This window comes from Podarcis gaigeae, assembly GCF_964106915.1.
Source record: "Podarcis gaigeae genome assembly, chromosome: 1".
NCBI classification, from domain to species: domain Eukaryota; kingdom Metazoa; phylum Chordata; class Lepidosauria; order Squamata; family Lacertidae; genus Podarcis; species Podarcis gaigeae.
Genome location: NC_139678.1, coordinates 70,693,958 through 70,706,639, shown reverse-complemented (window position 1 = coordinate 70,706,639; position 12,682 = coordinate 70,693,958). Strand labels below are relative to the sequence as shown.

Below are 12,682 nucleotides of genomic sequence, written 5' to 3'. Positions count from 1 at the left end.
GTAACTTGCATAACAAGGTACCTTTACTGAAATCTCCTCTTCTACTCAAGACTATTTTAAAAGTGCAGGAATCCTGTCCTCTTTCAACAGGCCTCCTACCCTGAAGTGATGAGATAGTACTTTTCAAACGTGAGAGCACAGAAATAAAAAATTATGTGCCCATTCTTCCTCATACCCCCAAGAGTGTATATGTGCCACGGCAAAAAGGAAGGCTATAACAGATGCATGTATCTTTCTTCACAAAAAGACCTTGAGAAGGGTGCGCAACAGGAAGTAGGAATGAGGGGTGTGCACAGTCACCCCAGGGCCCATGTTTTCTCTCATTAGATATTTTTCCCAGGCTGCTTAATTGCTTGGACTTGAACTTGTTACCCCATCTCATTTGTTTTGGCCCCACCCATCAACGGAGTGCACTTGCCCTCCTGCAAGGTTGGCCTAATGCAGGTACCCCCAAACTCGGCCCTCCAGATGTTTTGGGACTACAATTCCCATCATCCCTGACCACTGGTGCTGTTAGCTAGGGATGATGGGAGTCGTAGTCCCAAAACATATGGAGGGCCATGTTTGGGGATGCCTGGCCTAATGCCTTGCTCTGAACTCTCTGTGCTGCCAAGAGTGCCACCTGATTGCCTCTATAATTCCACAGCTTTTTATGTATACCAGTCTTTACCAATTTGGTGCCCTCCATATATTTTGGATTACAATTCCCACCAACTCACCTAGTTCTGCCAATCTAGGTTGCAGTCCCACACTAATCTACCTGGGACTAAATCTCATTAAGGGACGTGGGTGGTGCTGTGGGTTAAACCACAGAGCCTAGGACTTGCTGATCAGAAGGTCGTTGGTTTGAATCCCTGCGATGGGGCGAGCTCCCGTTGCTCGGTCCCTGCTCCTGCCAACCTAGCAGTTTGAAAGCATGTCAAAGTGCAAGTAGATAAAGAGGTACCGCTCCAGTGGGAAGGTAAACGACGTTTCTGTGCACTGCTCTGGTTCGCCAGAAGTGGCTTAGTTATGCTGGCCACATGACGGCTCCCTCGGCTGTACGCCGGCTCCCTCGGCCCATAGAGCGAGATGAGCACCACAACCCCAGAGTTGTCCACGACTGGACCTAATGGTCAGGGGTCCCTTTACCTTTACTAAATCTCATTAAATTTAAGGGGACTTACTTTTGAGGAGACTCACATAGTATTGCATTGTTAGTGTTTTAAAAGGGAAAAAACAACAACAGCTAAAGGATGGGGCAGGTCGCTATTATTATTCTTTCATTAAATGTGTATATCGCTCTTCGTCTGAAGATCTCACGGCTGCTCACAGCGCGAAGCGGCGAGTATCCAGCGCGCACGCGCCGACCTTTTGCTGTTCCAGGGGGAGGAGCCGTCCTGGCGTGGCGCCTTTTGATCGGGGGTTTGGCGATCGGCTGCGATTCCTCGCTAGAGACGGAAGGAAGTCCCGAAGCCCGCACTTGACGCTTGCCGAGCTATCGATCTTTTTTTCCAAAGCCACCCTCGCTGGTGCAGCCGCTCGTAGTAGTGTTCGGGAAGCAGCCGACATGGTGAGACGGGTGGGGATCGGGGGCCGGCGGGAGAGAGGGAGGGAGGGAGAGCCAGAAGGAGCCCGGGGAGAGATCGCGGGGAGGCTGCGTCTCCCTCGTCCGAGTAGGTGGGTGAGTCAGCACATCGGAGTGGTGGTTGTGTCTGGGCCCAGGTTGTGCCTCTTCTCCTGCCGTCTTCAGGAGCCTGAAGCCTCCCAGCTCTTCCTCCGCATCTCTTTGGTTGATCCCTTCGCCTTCTCCCTAAATCAAACTTTCCTGCAATCCCAAATCTTTTTCGCGCCTCCGAGCCTCTTCCGCAAGAAAGGGGCAGCAGCAGCATCAATCCCTCCCGCACCGTTTGTTCAGTTTCCCCCCCCATAAAAGAATAAGAATAAGATAATCCGCCTTTCTCTAAAATGCAGGGACTATTATGGCTGCCCCAACGCCTCAACCCGATAATAATCTCAAATTCTCTTATCCTTAACCGAAAGCGAAACTCCTTTCGAAATCGCAGGCTTGTCAGGCAAGATAAAATGTCTGACAAGAAACTGTTTGCCGTCCAGTTTTTCTGTATAACCTCCAGAGGAAGCATATGCCCAGTTTGCACAAAGAGCGAATCATTCACCATTGCTCAATGATGCAGCATTTTATTCTGCTTCATGACTCCATTGTTCTCCTCTGTATGACTTCGGGATGGCGGGGGAGGACTTTTCTCAGGGTGAAAGTTGAACAGATATGTGGCTGTATCAAATATCTTAGAGCCCCGGTGTTGCCAGTTTCCAGTTTTACTTTATGAGCAAGAGACAGTACTTCAGCATGATTTCTTGAATTAAATATAGGGCTTCATGTAGCCCTCACATGCACCTTCATATAATCAAATTTTAATTTGCAAATTTCTTGCTTAGAACGCATCTTAAAATTTTCTTGATCCCCACTAAAATAGCAGAAAAGAGTTCTGCTAAAATTTCATTCATGTAGGAGTTTCGAATTTGGTTTAAAAATGCCAAAGTGCTTCAATGTCTTGTAAACCCTGAATGCAGCCCTTCAAAGAGAAGTGAAACCATTTGATTCAACATGGCTAGTGTGGGGCAGTTAATGCTGTAGAAAGCTGTTATTCTGCAGTTGTCTACTAGTGTTTTGATTCATGCTTTGATCAGCCAAAAAAGGCATGATGTTGCTCTTACTGTAATCAAAAGCAAAACTTACCTTGATTTTAAGGAAGCAGGATTGTAGTGTTAGACTTGGGACTTGTTTCTGTTCAGCATGTTCAGTATCGGGTTGCTAATCACAAATCATTTCTTTAAAGCTCCTCTCCTTAAAAATGTTCTTTCTTATTCCTAATTCATGATAACATGATTAGGCCATGTGCCTATGCTACTTACTGCACTGTTTGCAATAACTTTGAGTAATCCTAATCTCTTCCTTTCCCATACCTTACTTTATTTCTCCCTTCCTCCCTATGCCTAGCTTTGCATTCTGAGCTTCTTAGCAAACCTAAATAATTGTGAAGTGCCACATTTAAACGAACAAACCTACTTCAGGTATCAGGTTGGCCACTGTGAGAACAGGATGCTAGAGTAGATGGGCCTTTGGCCTGAACCAACAGGGCTGTTCTTATGTCTTACTTTAAAATGATTTAAAGCATAATGTTGTACCTTTGTAGCTGATAATGCTACTCATGTTAATAGATTCTATTTTGTGCACTTTAGTTTCGCAACCAGTATGACAATGATGTCACCGTTTGGAGCCCTCAGGTATTATTATTATTATTATTTTATTTGTTTATTATTTTTCTCAACTCATTGCAGTGATTTGTACCTAACTTTAATAGCCAAAGGAATATGCTAGTAAACACTTTTCCATATGGGTTTGATTGATTCCCTAGACATTGTGGAAAGTGCAATCATTTTTTTTAAAGAGAAAGTTGTAGGAACTAGTGTGTACACAGTTATACCAGTTCCTGTTTTGTGTGTATGCTTGTGCTGTTTGTGAATGAACAACAGAGATCCTTGCCAAATGGATGGTAATTCTTCAGGTTTTTATATTTAACTTGGTGTGAAAAATATTTAGGGTTGCTTGGTCAGAACATAATTGTATCAATGTGCCAAACACTGTCTTGTGAAGCCATTAACTCCACTTGAACATAAAAAGGCATTTGTTATATTCCATTGGTTGGTAAACTATGGAATTATAAAAGGCATATATATATTTAGAATGAAATATATCTGGCAGCCCAAAGTAAAAAGACTTCCTGGGAAGGTTGTGGTGCTGGGAGAGAACGCACATACAAGCCAAGTTGCAGTGCTTAACTATGTTAGTTCAGAAGTTCCTTGTTACTGTAACTTGGTGTGTATTTTCTCTCTCTCTATCTCTTTCACCTTCCCAGTTGCAATGGTGCCAGAAGATTGATTATTGCAGTATGCAATATGATCAATGTACTTCTGGAGTCAGCACATTTTAAAAGAGGAACATTTTAATCTGTGTTTTCTTCTTTAGGGGCGAATTCACCAAATTGAATATGCAATGGAGGCTGTGAAGCAAGGCTCTGCAACTGTTGGACTAAAATCAAAGAACCATGCTGTTCTAGTTGCTTTAAAGGTAAACATTAGGATAAAGCTTGGAGTTAATCCCTCACCCTCTTTAAAATGAGAAGAGGATGCATGCAATTCTTTCCTACTATAATATGTCAGTGGTAAGAGGGACTATTGTATAGGGCAAGTATCTCTGGAAGTGTGGGTTTAAATCCCACCGCTGCCAAGCATCCTTGTAGCTGGTAGAGCTCAGTTGGTAGAGCAAGAAACTTAATTTCATGGTCGTGGGTTTGAGCACCACATTGGGGAAAAGATTCCTGCATTGCAGAGGGTAGATGACTCTTGTGGTCCTGTCCAACTCTACAATGCTATGATTCTATAATATATCTGAACCCATCTATTATACACTTGTAAGCCTAATTACCGTGAAGTAAATTACTGCATTCTAAATGCTCTGGAAATAATAGAACATAATGGTGCTTTTTCCTTTGCTAAATACACTACCCACCATTAATCATTGCTGAGCTGCTGCCAGATAGACAGTACAAGCAGCGATGGTTTTAGGCGTGTCTGATATGTGCACGACTGCGCCAAACCTGGAAGTGACTAGAAAACGTCACAAAAGTGGGGCAGGGGCAGAATGGTGTGTTTGCAGACTTTTTCAGTCATGCTTCAAATATACATGATTTCACTAAAATGTGCTGTGCCTCACAATGTAACCCCCACATAAATGGGGAGTTGCCTATACTGAGCTACCTAGAAGAGTGGTTCCCAGTTGCCGAAGTACAGCAGACCCCGTTTTCAAAAGCCAAGCCATGGACCCACTACTTTTTGATATGTCTATGATAATTTTTGTTAGGTGAATGGTGCAACAGACCCCCTGGGTGGGTTATGCAGACCTGGGGTCCGTGGACCACCAATTGGCAACCACTGATCTGGACCAATCATCTGGCAGCGTACCGCATCTTAAAATACTCTCCATTCAGTTGTTACTATAACCATACTTGTCATTGTCAAAATGTTTGTGTGACTCACAACTATTTTTTCTGTGTTTAGAGGGCACAGTCTGAGCTGGCAGCTCATCAGAAAAAAATCTTATATGTTGACAACCATATCGGTATTTCAATTGCTGGACTTACAGCTGATGCAAGACTTCTATGGTAATTTTGCAAACTGGTTTATTTCATATATAGGGCACAGAGATAAAATTACACATATTTTACTGCATTCCAAATATTTATATGCCTCCTTTTAAGAGTACATAAAATTGCATGTAAACCCCAGTGGTACCATTGATTGGAATTAAAGCAAATTTATAAACACATTGTCTGGGATTCAGCTAAGAGGTGGCCAGTATTGTGAGAGTGCAGGGGAAGGGGCTGAGATGGGCAGAACAGTGACTTGCTAGGCAATGTTGTGCATGTCTACTCAGAAGTAAGTGCCATTGAGTTCAGTGGCGTTTGTTCCCAAGTAAGTGAATATAGGATTGCAGCCTGAATAAACACTATTTCTTCTTATTCTGTTATATTTATCCATTGCTTTTCACATGCAGAACAATGTCCCAAAGTGATTTGCAGCATAACTAACATTAAAACCTTGTATAAAACACAGTGGCTAAACATACTCTGTCCAGTAACTTCTTGGCAGTGGTGAGATTTGAGCACTGCTTGCTGTTGCGATCCCCAAGCAATATAATTCTAGCAGAACAGCTTGCCTAAGCTGGTGCCCTCTAGATGGGGCTACTGCAGGGCACTCCAGTAATCATAACAAGGATCAAAGCTACACCTAGAATGAAACTTATGCATAACAAGCCATCTACTGGTGTATTTTTGTTTGTCTCTTTGAATCCTGCAGCAATTTCATGCGCCAGGAGTGTCTGGATTCTAGATTTGTATTTGACAGACCTCTTCCAGTGTCTCGACTAGTATCTCTGATTGGAAGCAGTATCCTTTTTTTGTGATTGTTATCGTGAGACGCTCATAGTTGTCAAGATTATGCTCTGCTCTTGACCAATGTTCTTACTACTTCAATAAGTGTATTGATCAATGTATTGACTTGTGTAAGAACTAAACTAGTGCAGGAGACCTTTTGCTTTAATATTAATGGTGCTGGATCCACTGATCCCTGGAAAATTTCAGCCACAGATGGTAGTGGTAAAAACCAAATGATAAAGTTGAAGAGTTATACTCAAAAGTGTTACTCAGCTGATGGTAAGGCTTCTATCACCAAAACTGGGAGGGAAGTAATTTTCTGCAGCTCCAGCCCACCCATCACCCCCAAATTCTGCTCTAGAGGATTGGGAGGTCCTCCAGAGCAGATGAGGGGGGGGGAGAATATATCTGAAAATTGATTATCTTCTGCTATCAGAGGTCTTAATATCCACTGAGTGACACCCTTGAGTATAACTCGGAATGTTTGAAGGGTTCTGCACGTTCATGTTACTTGAGCAGTAAGTGATAACTTGTGTGTAGTTGCCACAATAAATCAAGTGCATATATGTTGAATATTTGTGTTGAGTATTCACAGGCATTTGGTTTAGTGGGGGGTTTCTCTGCTCAGCTGTTTTGTGGGTTGTGTTTAATTGAAATGTGTGTTGCTGATGTGTGTTTTAATAGCTTTCCTTTTAAATGCTATCTGCTATAATAATAATAATAATAATAATAATAATAATAATAATAATTTATTATTTATACCCCGCCCATCTGGCTGAGTTTTCCCAGCCACTCTGGGTGGCATTACTAGCATTATTCGTACTTCTATTCTCTCTATTTGTAAGCCTTAAGACCCCCTTGAGGGTGGAAAAGTGGGATAGAAATGTTTTTATAACTGAAATATACATGCCGTTTGAGACACATTCCTCAGCTTGTCCAAGAAACGCAGATACCAACACAACGGTATGGCAGAAGGCCATATGGTGTCGGACTTCTCATTGCAGGCTATGATGTAAGGCTGCTTTTCATATTTGTCTATCACATATTCCTTGGATGATACATTATTCTAAAGTATCACGAGAGTTTTCTATGCTAGAAGAAGCATGGTACCATATTGGCAACATGGCAGTAAACAGTGGATTCTGTCCAAGGACTGTCCTGTGAGCACAAGACCCTTTGATCTAGTGGAGGTGTCCACTAAGGGGAACTGATTTTTGCTGATTGCCCCACTCCCCCCCCCCCCCATTCTATACTGTCACAAGCCATAACCTCCAGAATAGGTTTGGGGGGGGGGATGGAGGGCGGGGAATCGGCAAAACCCACTTCTCCATCTCACTGCTTGTGGAATGCTCTCCCCAGGGAGGTTTGCCTGCCGCCTTCATTATACACCTTTAGGCACCAGGCAAAAACATTTCTCTTTAACCAGGTCTTTGACTGGTTGACATTCAATGCTCTTTTAATTGTGTTGTGGAAAGGAGGATTATTGGTTTGCTTTAGTTCTTGTTTTCATTCTGCTTTTTATACAGTTGTACCTTGGATCCTGAACGCCTCGGTGCTCGGACGTTTCGGCTCCTGAACGCCGCAAACCTGGAAGTGAGTGCTCCAGTTTGTGAACGTTCTTTAGAACCCAAACGTCCGACCGGGCTTCTGAACGCTTTGATTTTTTAACGTTTTGGAAGTCAAACAGACTTCCGGAACAGATTCCGTTTGACTTCCAAGGTATGACTGTATTGTAATTTTATGTTGTGAACCACTCTGATCTACAGCTATAGGGTGGTATACAAATTTATTTAAGAATAAGAATAAGAAGACTCCACTGCTGCAGTAACAATACAAGGAGAATCAGTTGTATTTCATCCTATATGCAAGGCATGAAACGTATGGTATAGTATTAGCACCATATTATTTTAGGCCTTTGGTCAGGAAACCTGAAAATCGTGTATGTACCCATATATGTTAATTACAGATTTATATGTTGCATTCTTCTGAAATAAAATAGAATGGACATATCTTTATGCTATTTCATGGTAAATAAATAATGTCCCTTTGTTTTACTAGGATATGGGTCCCCATATCTTCCAGACCTGTCCTTCTGCAAATTATTTTGACTGCAAAGCAATGTCCATTGGAGCTAGGTCCCAGTCAGCTCGAACTTACTTGGAGCGACACATGACCGAATTTGCTGACTGTAAGTGTTTGGTCTCCTCTATCTGATTTGTAGTACAGTCCTCTATATGATTTGGCTCCTGAACGCCTCTGTTACTGTACGTTTCAGCTCCTGAACACCGAAAACCCAAAAGTGTTTCGGTTTTTGAACATTTTTCAGAAGCTGAAGGTCTGACGCGGCTTCTGCTTGAGTGCAGGAAGCTCCTGCAGCCAATCGGAAGCCGCGCCTCGGTTGTCAAACATTTCGGAAGCCGAACGGGCTTCTGGAATGGATTAAGTTTGACAACCGAAGTTTGACTGTATGATGTTTTGCACATATTGCTCTACCCCTTTCTCTCATGTACATGTTGTGTTCCTGGTTTATTGCTGAGCAGACTTTGACTGGTAATCCCCGGCATGGGGAAGGAGAGAGTGCTTTGAAACTTCCCCTTCCCTGCAGGAGAAATACAGTGGTACCTCCGGTTGCGAACAGGATCCGTTCCAGAGGTCCGGCCATATCTCGAAGAATTCACAACTGGGTGACTGCTCCTGCTCATGCATGCGGTTTAGCACTTCTGTGCATGCGGCAAAACCCAGAAAAATACTTCCAGGTTTGCCGCATTCGCATCCTGAAGATTACGTATCGAGAGGGATACATAAGTGTAGGTATGACTGTCCTGAGCTTCTGAACTGGTCATAACTGAAAACGTATTTTACAGGTAATTTGAATGAGCTAGTTAAGCATGGACTACGTGCCTTGAGAGAGACTCTACCTGCAGAACAGGATCTGACTACTAAGGCAAGTGCTGGAACCATTTTTTATTTGTGGTCTGTTCTATGATTTTGGAGCGTAACACTAGCAAAGCACAATACAGAAGGGGGATGAATCCTATCATTTGTGTAAGTGGAAGCCAAAATTCACAACTGAAGAGTTGTACGTAGTGAAGATTATTCAGATAAAAAGATACAAAATAACCCTTTTACCAGTGCACCCAGAACTCCTGAACTGTATCATTAACTTAAGCAAGTCTGCTACATTTGAACAGCACTTGCATGCATCACTTCTATACATGTTTGTGCAAACACTGGAAATGTGCTTACCTACTTATAAATAGCAGATGATAGCCAAGTAAGTCATTTGCCAGTGATTCAAGTGGGTCTGCTCTGAATATGGCTAATATTGGATATTGACCAGCACTAGTAGAGGAGACACTTGTATGCATAATAACACTAGTTCCGATTATCTGGATAGCTTGAATAACAGCAGGCCTATGTGAAATTCTGGGGTTTGGGGCCAAAGTAATAAAGGCAATGTTTGAGCTGCTCCAGGAATTCTTGGATGAGCAGGTTTTTCTGGACCTATTCCAGTCAAATACATACGTATGTGATCAAAGGCTTATGTATATTGGGGAATGTCCTGTATGTACCTGCCACTTTTGTATCTACTCCATGGTGGTGTTCCATATCCTGTCATTTTACTGATTTGTGAGGCCACAAGGGTACAGGACTGCTCCTTCATAGCAATTAATACATTGTGAGATGCTTTGCCAGCTAAGGTGCACCTTGCTTCACCTATGCTGGCTTGTCATCATGATTAAAATCAGGCATCCCCAAACTCAGCCTTCCAGCTGTTTTGGGACTACAACTCCCATCATCCCTGGCTAACAGGACCAGTGGTCAGGGATGATGGGAACTGTAGTCCCAAAATAGCTGGAGGGCCGAGTATGGGGATGCCTAATTAAAATGAACAGGAGGTGTTGCTTGGTGTCTATCATGGAGGTGGCTAATATTTTGCTTTAACGGGCAGGATTTACCTAACCAGCCTCATCAGCAGAAAGACTTCTGCACGGGCACAATGTTGGGAAAGAATCCTCCTGACTTCCCTTTGAACAGATGTACATAATCTGTGCTGCAGAAAGACAGTGGCACCTTTCTTAGTTTTCCAATTATCATTTAACAGAATGTTTCCATCGGGATTGTTGGTAAAGACATGGAGTTCACTATTTATGATGATGATGATGTAGCACCATTCCTAGAAGGACTTGAAGAAAGACCCCAGAGAAAGGTACGCAAATTTAATACAACACATTAAATTTACTTATACAGTAACATTTTGTAAAATGCCTGATTTTAGTGTTCTATAAGCTGTGGTTTTGCTACTACTATTTTCTTTTATCCACCTCGCCCTACCTCAATTGTAATGAACCTGTCCACATTCTGCAGTCTTCCGCTGAGGCATTTCTCTAGTTTCCTTGTCTTTGAAGGAGTAGTGATTGGAGAGAGGACCTTTTGGGGCTGTGAAACCCCTTCTGTGGAAAATTGTCCCCAGCGTAGTTCTCTTGAGATCTGCTTTTTGTCCTTTCGGCACTAGAAAAAGGCATTATTTTAAATTAACAAGCCTGGTCCAATATTTAACCTCTGGAGAAATGAGACTCATATACTTTGCTAACATTTAACTGTCTTAATTGTCCTAATTATATTAGTAATTGTTAATAGGTAATTATTTTATTGGTCCTGCAGGAGACATCTACTAATAAAAGGCAATAACTTTTGCTGATTTCTCCTCCCCATCTACCACCCCAGTAGCCCTCAAAATCTGTTCTGAACAGATTCTAACTCTCTAGAATACATTTTCTGACGGCTGCAGGAGCAGGGGGAATCAACAAAAATAGCCCCTTCAGATGCCATGGCACTAAAGATAAGCTGGATATAACAAAGTATTTTTAAGGAAGTTGTCCTGTAAATGGGGACAATGAGAGGGCACTTAATAGGCTCCAGTATGAAATTATTTAGTACAACCATTATTGGGGTTTTCAGTCACATAATCATGTTTATCTAAAAAGTTTTTCATATTGGACACTCTTATCTATATTGGAATTTCAGAACCATTTTTTAAATAAGAGGAACAAATTACAGTTAAAGCAGGCATGTATATTATGGCTGCTGTCAGGCTTGGGAACTAAATGGGAATTATATTAAAGTTGCAAAGATTTGATTAAAAAAGATATATCATGGCCTAATTGGATTTTGATTCTATGCAATTATTTAGTGCAGAATTGTGGAATATTGAAAATCAGAATTGACTTGGCCTCTAAAATTAAATATTGGTGGGGTTTTATATTTGTAAGATTTTGTTCTATAATTTGCTACCAGTGACAATTAAAACTGACGTAGTTTTAATTATATTTAATATTTTAATTTTACCTTTTCAAGACTGCTCAACCTGCTGAAGAACCTGCAGAAAAGGCTGAAGAACCAATGGAGCACTAATCATTGTGCATGCACTTCAGACACAGGAATGCCAGAGCATGCATTTGTATTCTGTTAACATAACTCTGAGATAAATGCATATTGTAGTGATACATTCTAGTGAGTTGGTCTACAAAAATGTATTGCCAAAAATCCTAAACTGGCAGCAAAGAATTAATAACTGACCACTGCTCTTGAGATGTCATTTTCTAGAAACTATGGAATATTGTTTTATATGAAAAAGCTTGTTTTCCTGTCATAAAGGCGTTGATTAAATAAACCTGTTTCTTGAAACAACTTGCTTTGGTTTTTATTTTTTAATTCTTTAAATCAGGAAAAGCAAAATCATTATCACTGCTTCTTGAGGGAGAAAGTTCCATAGTTCAACTATGCACTATGTGAAGAAGTACTTTCTTTTCTCTGTCCTGAATTGTCTAACATTTAGTTTCATGGGATGGCCCTGAGTTCTAGTGTTATGAGGCGGGGGAGGACTTTTTTCTATCCTCTATCTACATGCCTGAGACCTGCGGGTATAGGGCGGGTATATAAAAGCAATAAATAATAATAATAATGCTATGCACAATCACCTCAATACTGCAACATTTCCTCAGAGGAGTTGCAACACCCCCTTGATCGTTTTTGTTGCACTTTTCTGACCTTTGAGATGTGATCAGAACCAGGGGTCGGCAACCTAAGACCCATGCGCCACAAGCAGCCCATGGGGGTCATTTACTGTATTTTTTGCTCTATAAGACACACTTTCCCCCTCTTAAAAAGTAAGGGGAAATGTGTGTGCGTCTTATGGGGCGAATGCAGGCGGGAGGCTCTGCTCAGCGCTGCCTTTAAAGAGCCGCGTGGAGCGTGTGTGTGTGTCTTGGGGGCTTTTCCCCGAGGAGGGAGAAGGGCTGCCCTTCTCCCTCCTCAGGGGAAAGCCCCCAAGAGCCGCACACACTCTCCACGCGGCTCTTTAAAGGGAGCGCGGCTCGTGGGGGAGCCTTTCTCGCTGCCCAGGAGAGGCTGTGCACGGCTATCCCATAAGCCAGGACAGCAAGAGGGATCACTGCGCAGCATTCCCGCTTGCTGTACTGGCTTCTGGTTTAGCCCCGCGCAGCCTCTTCCAGGCATGGGGAGCCTTCATCCCCCTGCCCGGAAGAAGCTGTGTGCAGCTATTCCATAAGCCGGGACAGCAAGAGGCTATCCCAGAAGCCAGATCCCTCTTGCTGTTCTGGCTTGTGGGAGTCAGAATATTTTTTTTCTTGTTTTCCTCCTCCAAAAACTAGGTTCGTCTTATGGTC

At 42.4% G+C, this 12,682-nt stretch overlaps 1 protein-coding gene across 1 annotated transcript; it reads left to right on the top strand.

Moving 5' to 3' along the window:
- Positions 1-1,073: 1,073 nt before the first annotated feature.
- PSMA1 (proteasome 20S subunit alpha 1) lies at positions 1,074-11,684 on the top strand. The gene is made up of 10 exons (XM_083715737.1): positions 1,074-1,552; positions 3,241-3,285; positions 4,028-4,129; positions 5,119-5,222; positions 5,917-6,005; positions 6,935-7,005; positions 8,052-8,181; positions 8,858-8,937; positions 10,099-10,203; positions 11,352-11,684. The coding sequence occupies exons 1-10, from the start codon at positions 1,550-1,552 to the stop codon at positions 11,406-11,408; spliced, it is 786 nt and encodes a 261-aa protein (XP_083571863.1). The 5' UTR covers positions 1,074-1,549; the 3' UTR covers positions 11,409-11,684.
- The last annotated feature ends 998 nt before the right edge of the window (positions 11,685-12,682 follow it).

Bases quoted from the DNA above. Each gene is read 5' to 3' on its own strand.
- PSMA1 (XM_083715737.1), top strand. The intron at 4,130-5,118 runs GTAAACATTAGG...TTCTGTGTTTAG, and splicing joins CTGTTCTAGTTGCTTTAAAG to AGGGCACAGTCTGAGCTGGC. The intron at 5,223-5,916 runs GTAATTTTGCAA...TGAATCCTGCAG, and splicing joins GCTGATGCAAGACTTCTATG to CAATTTCATGCGCCAGGAGT.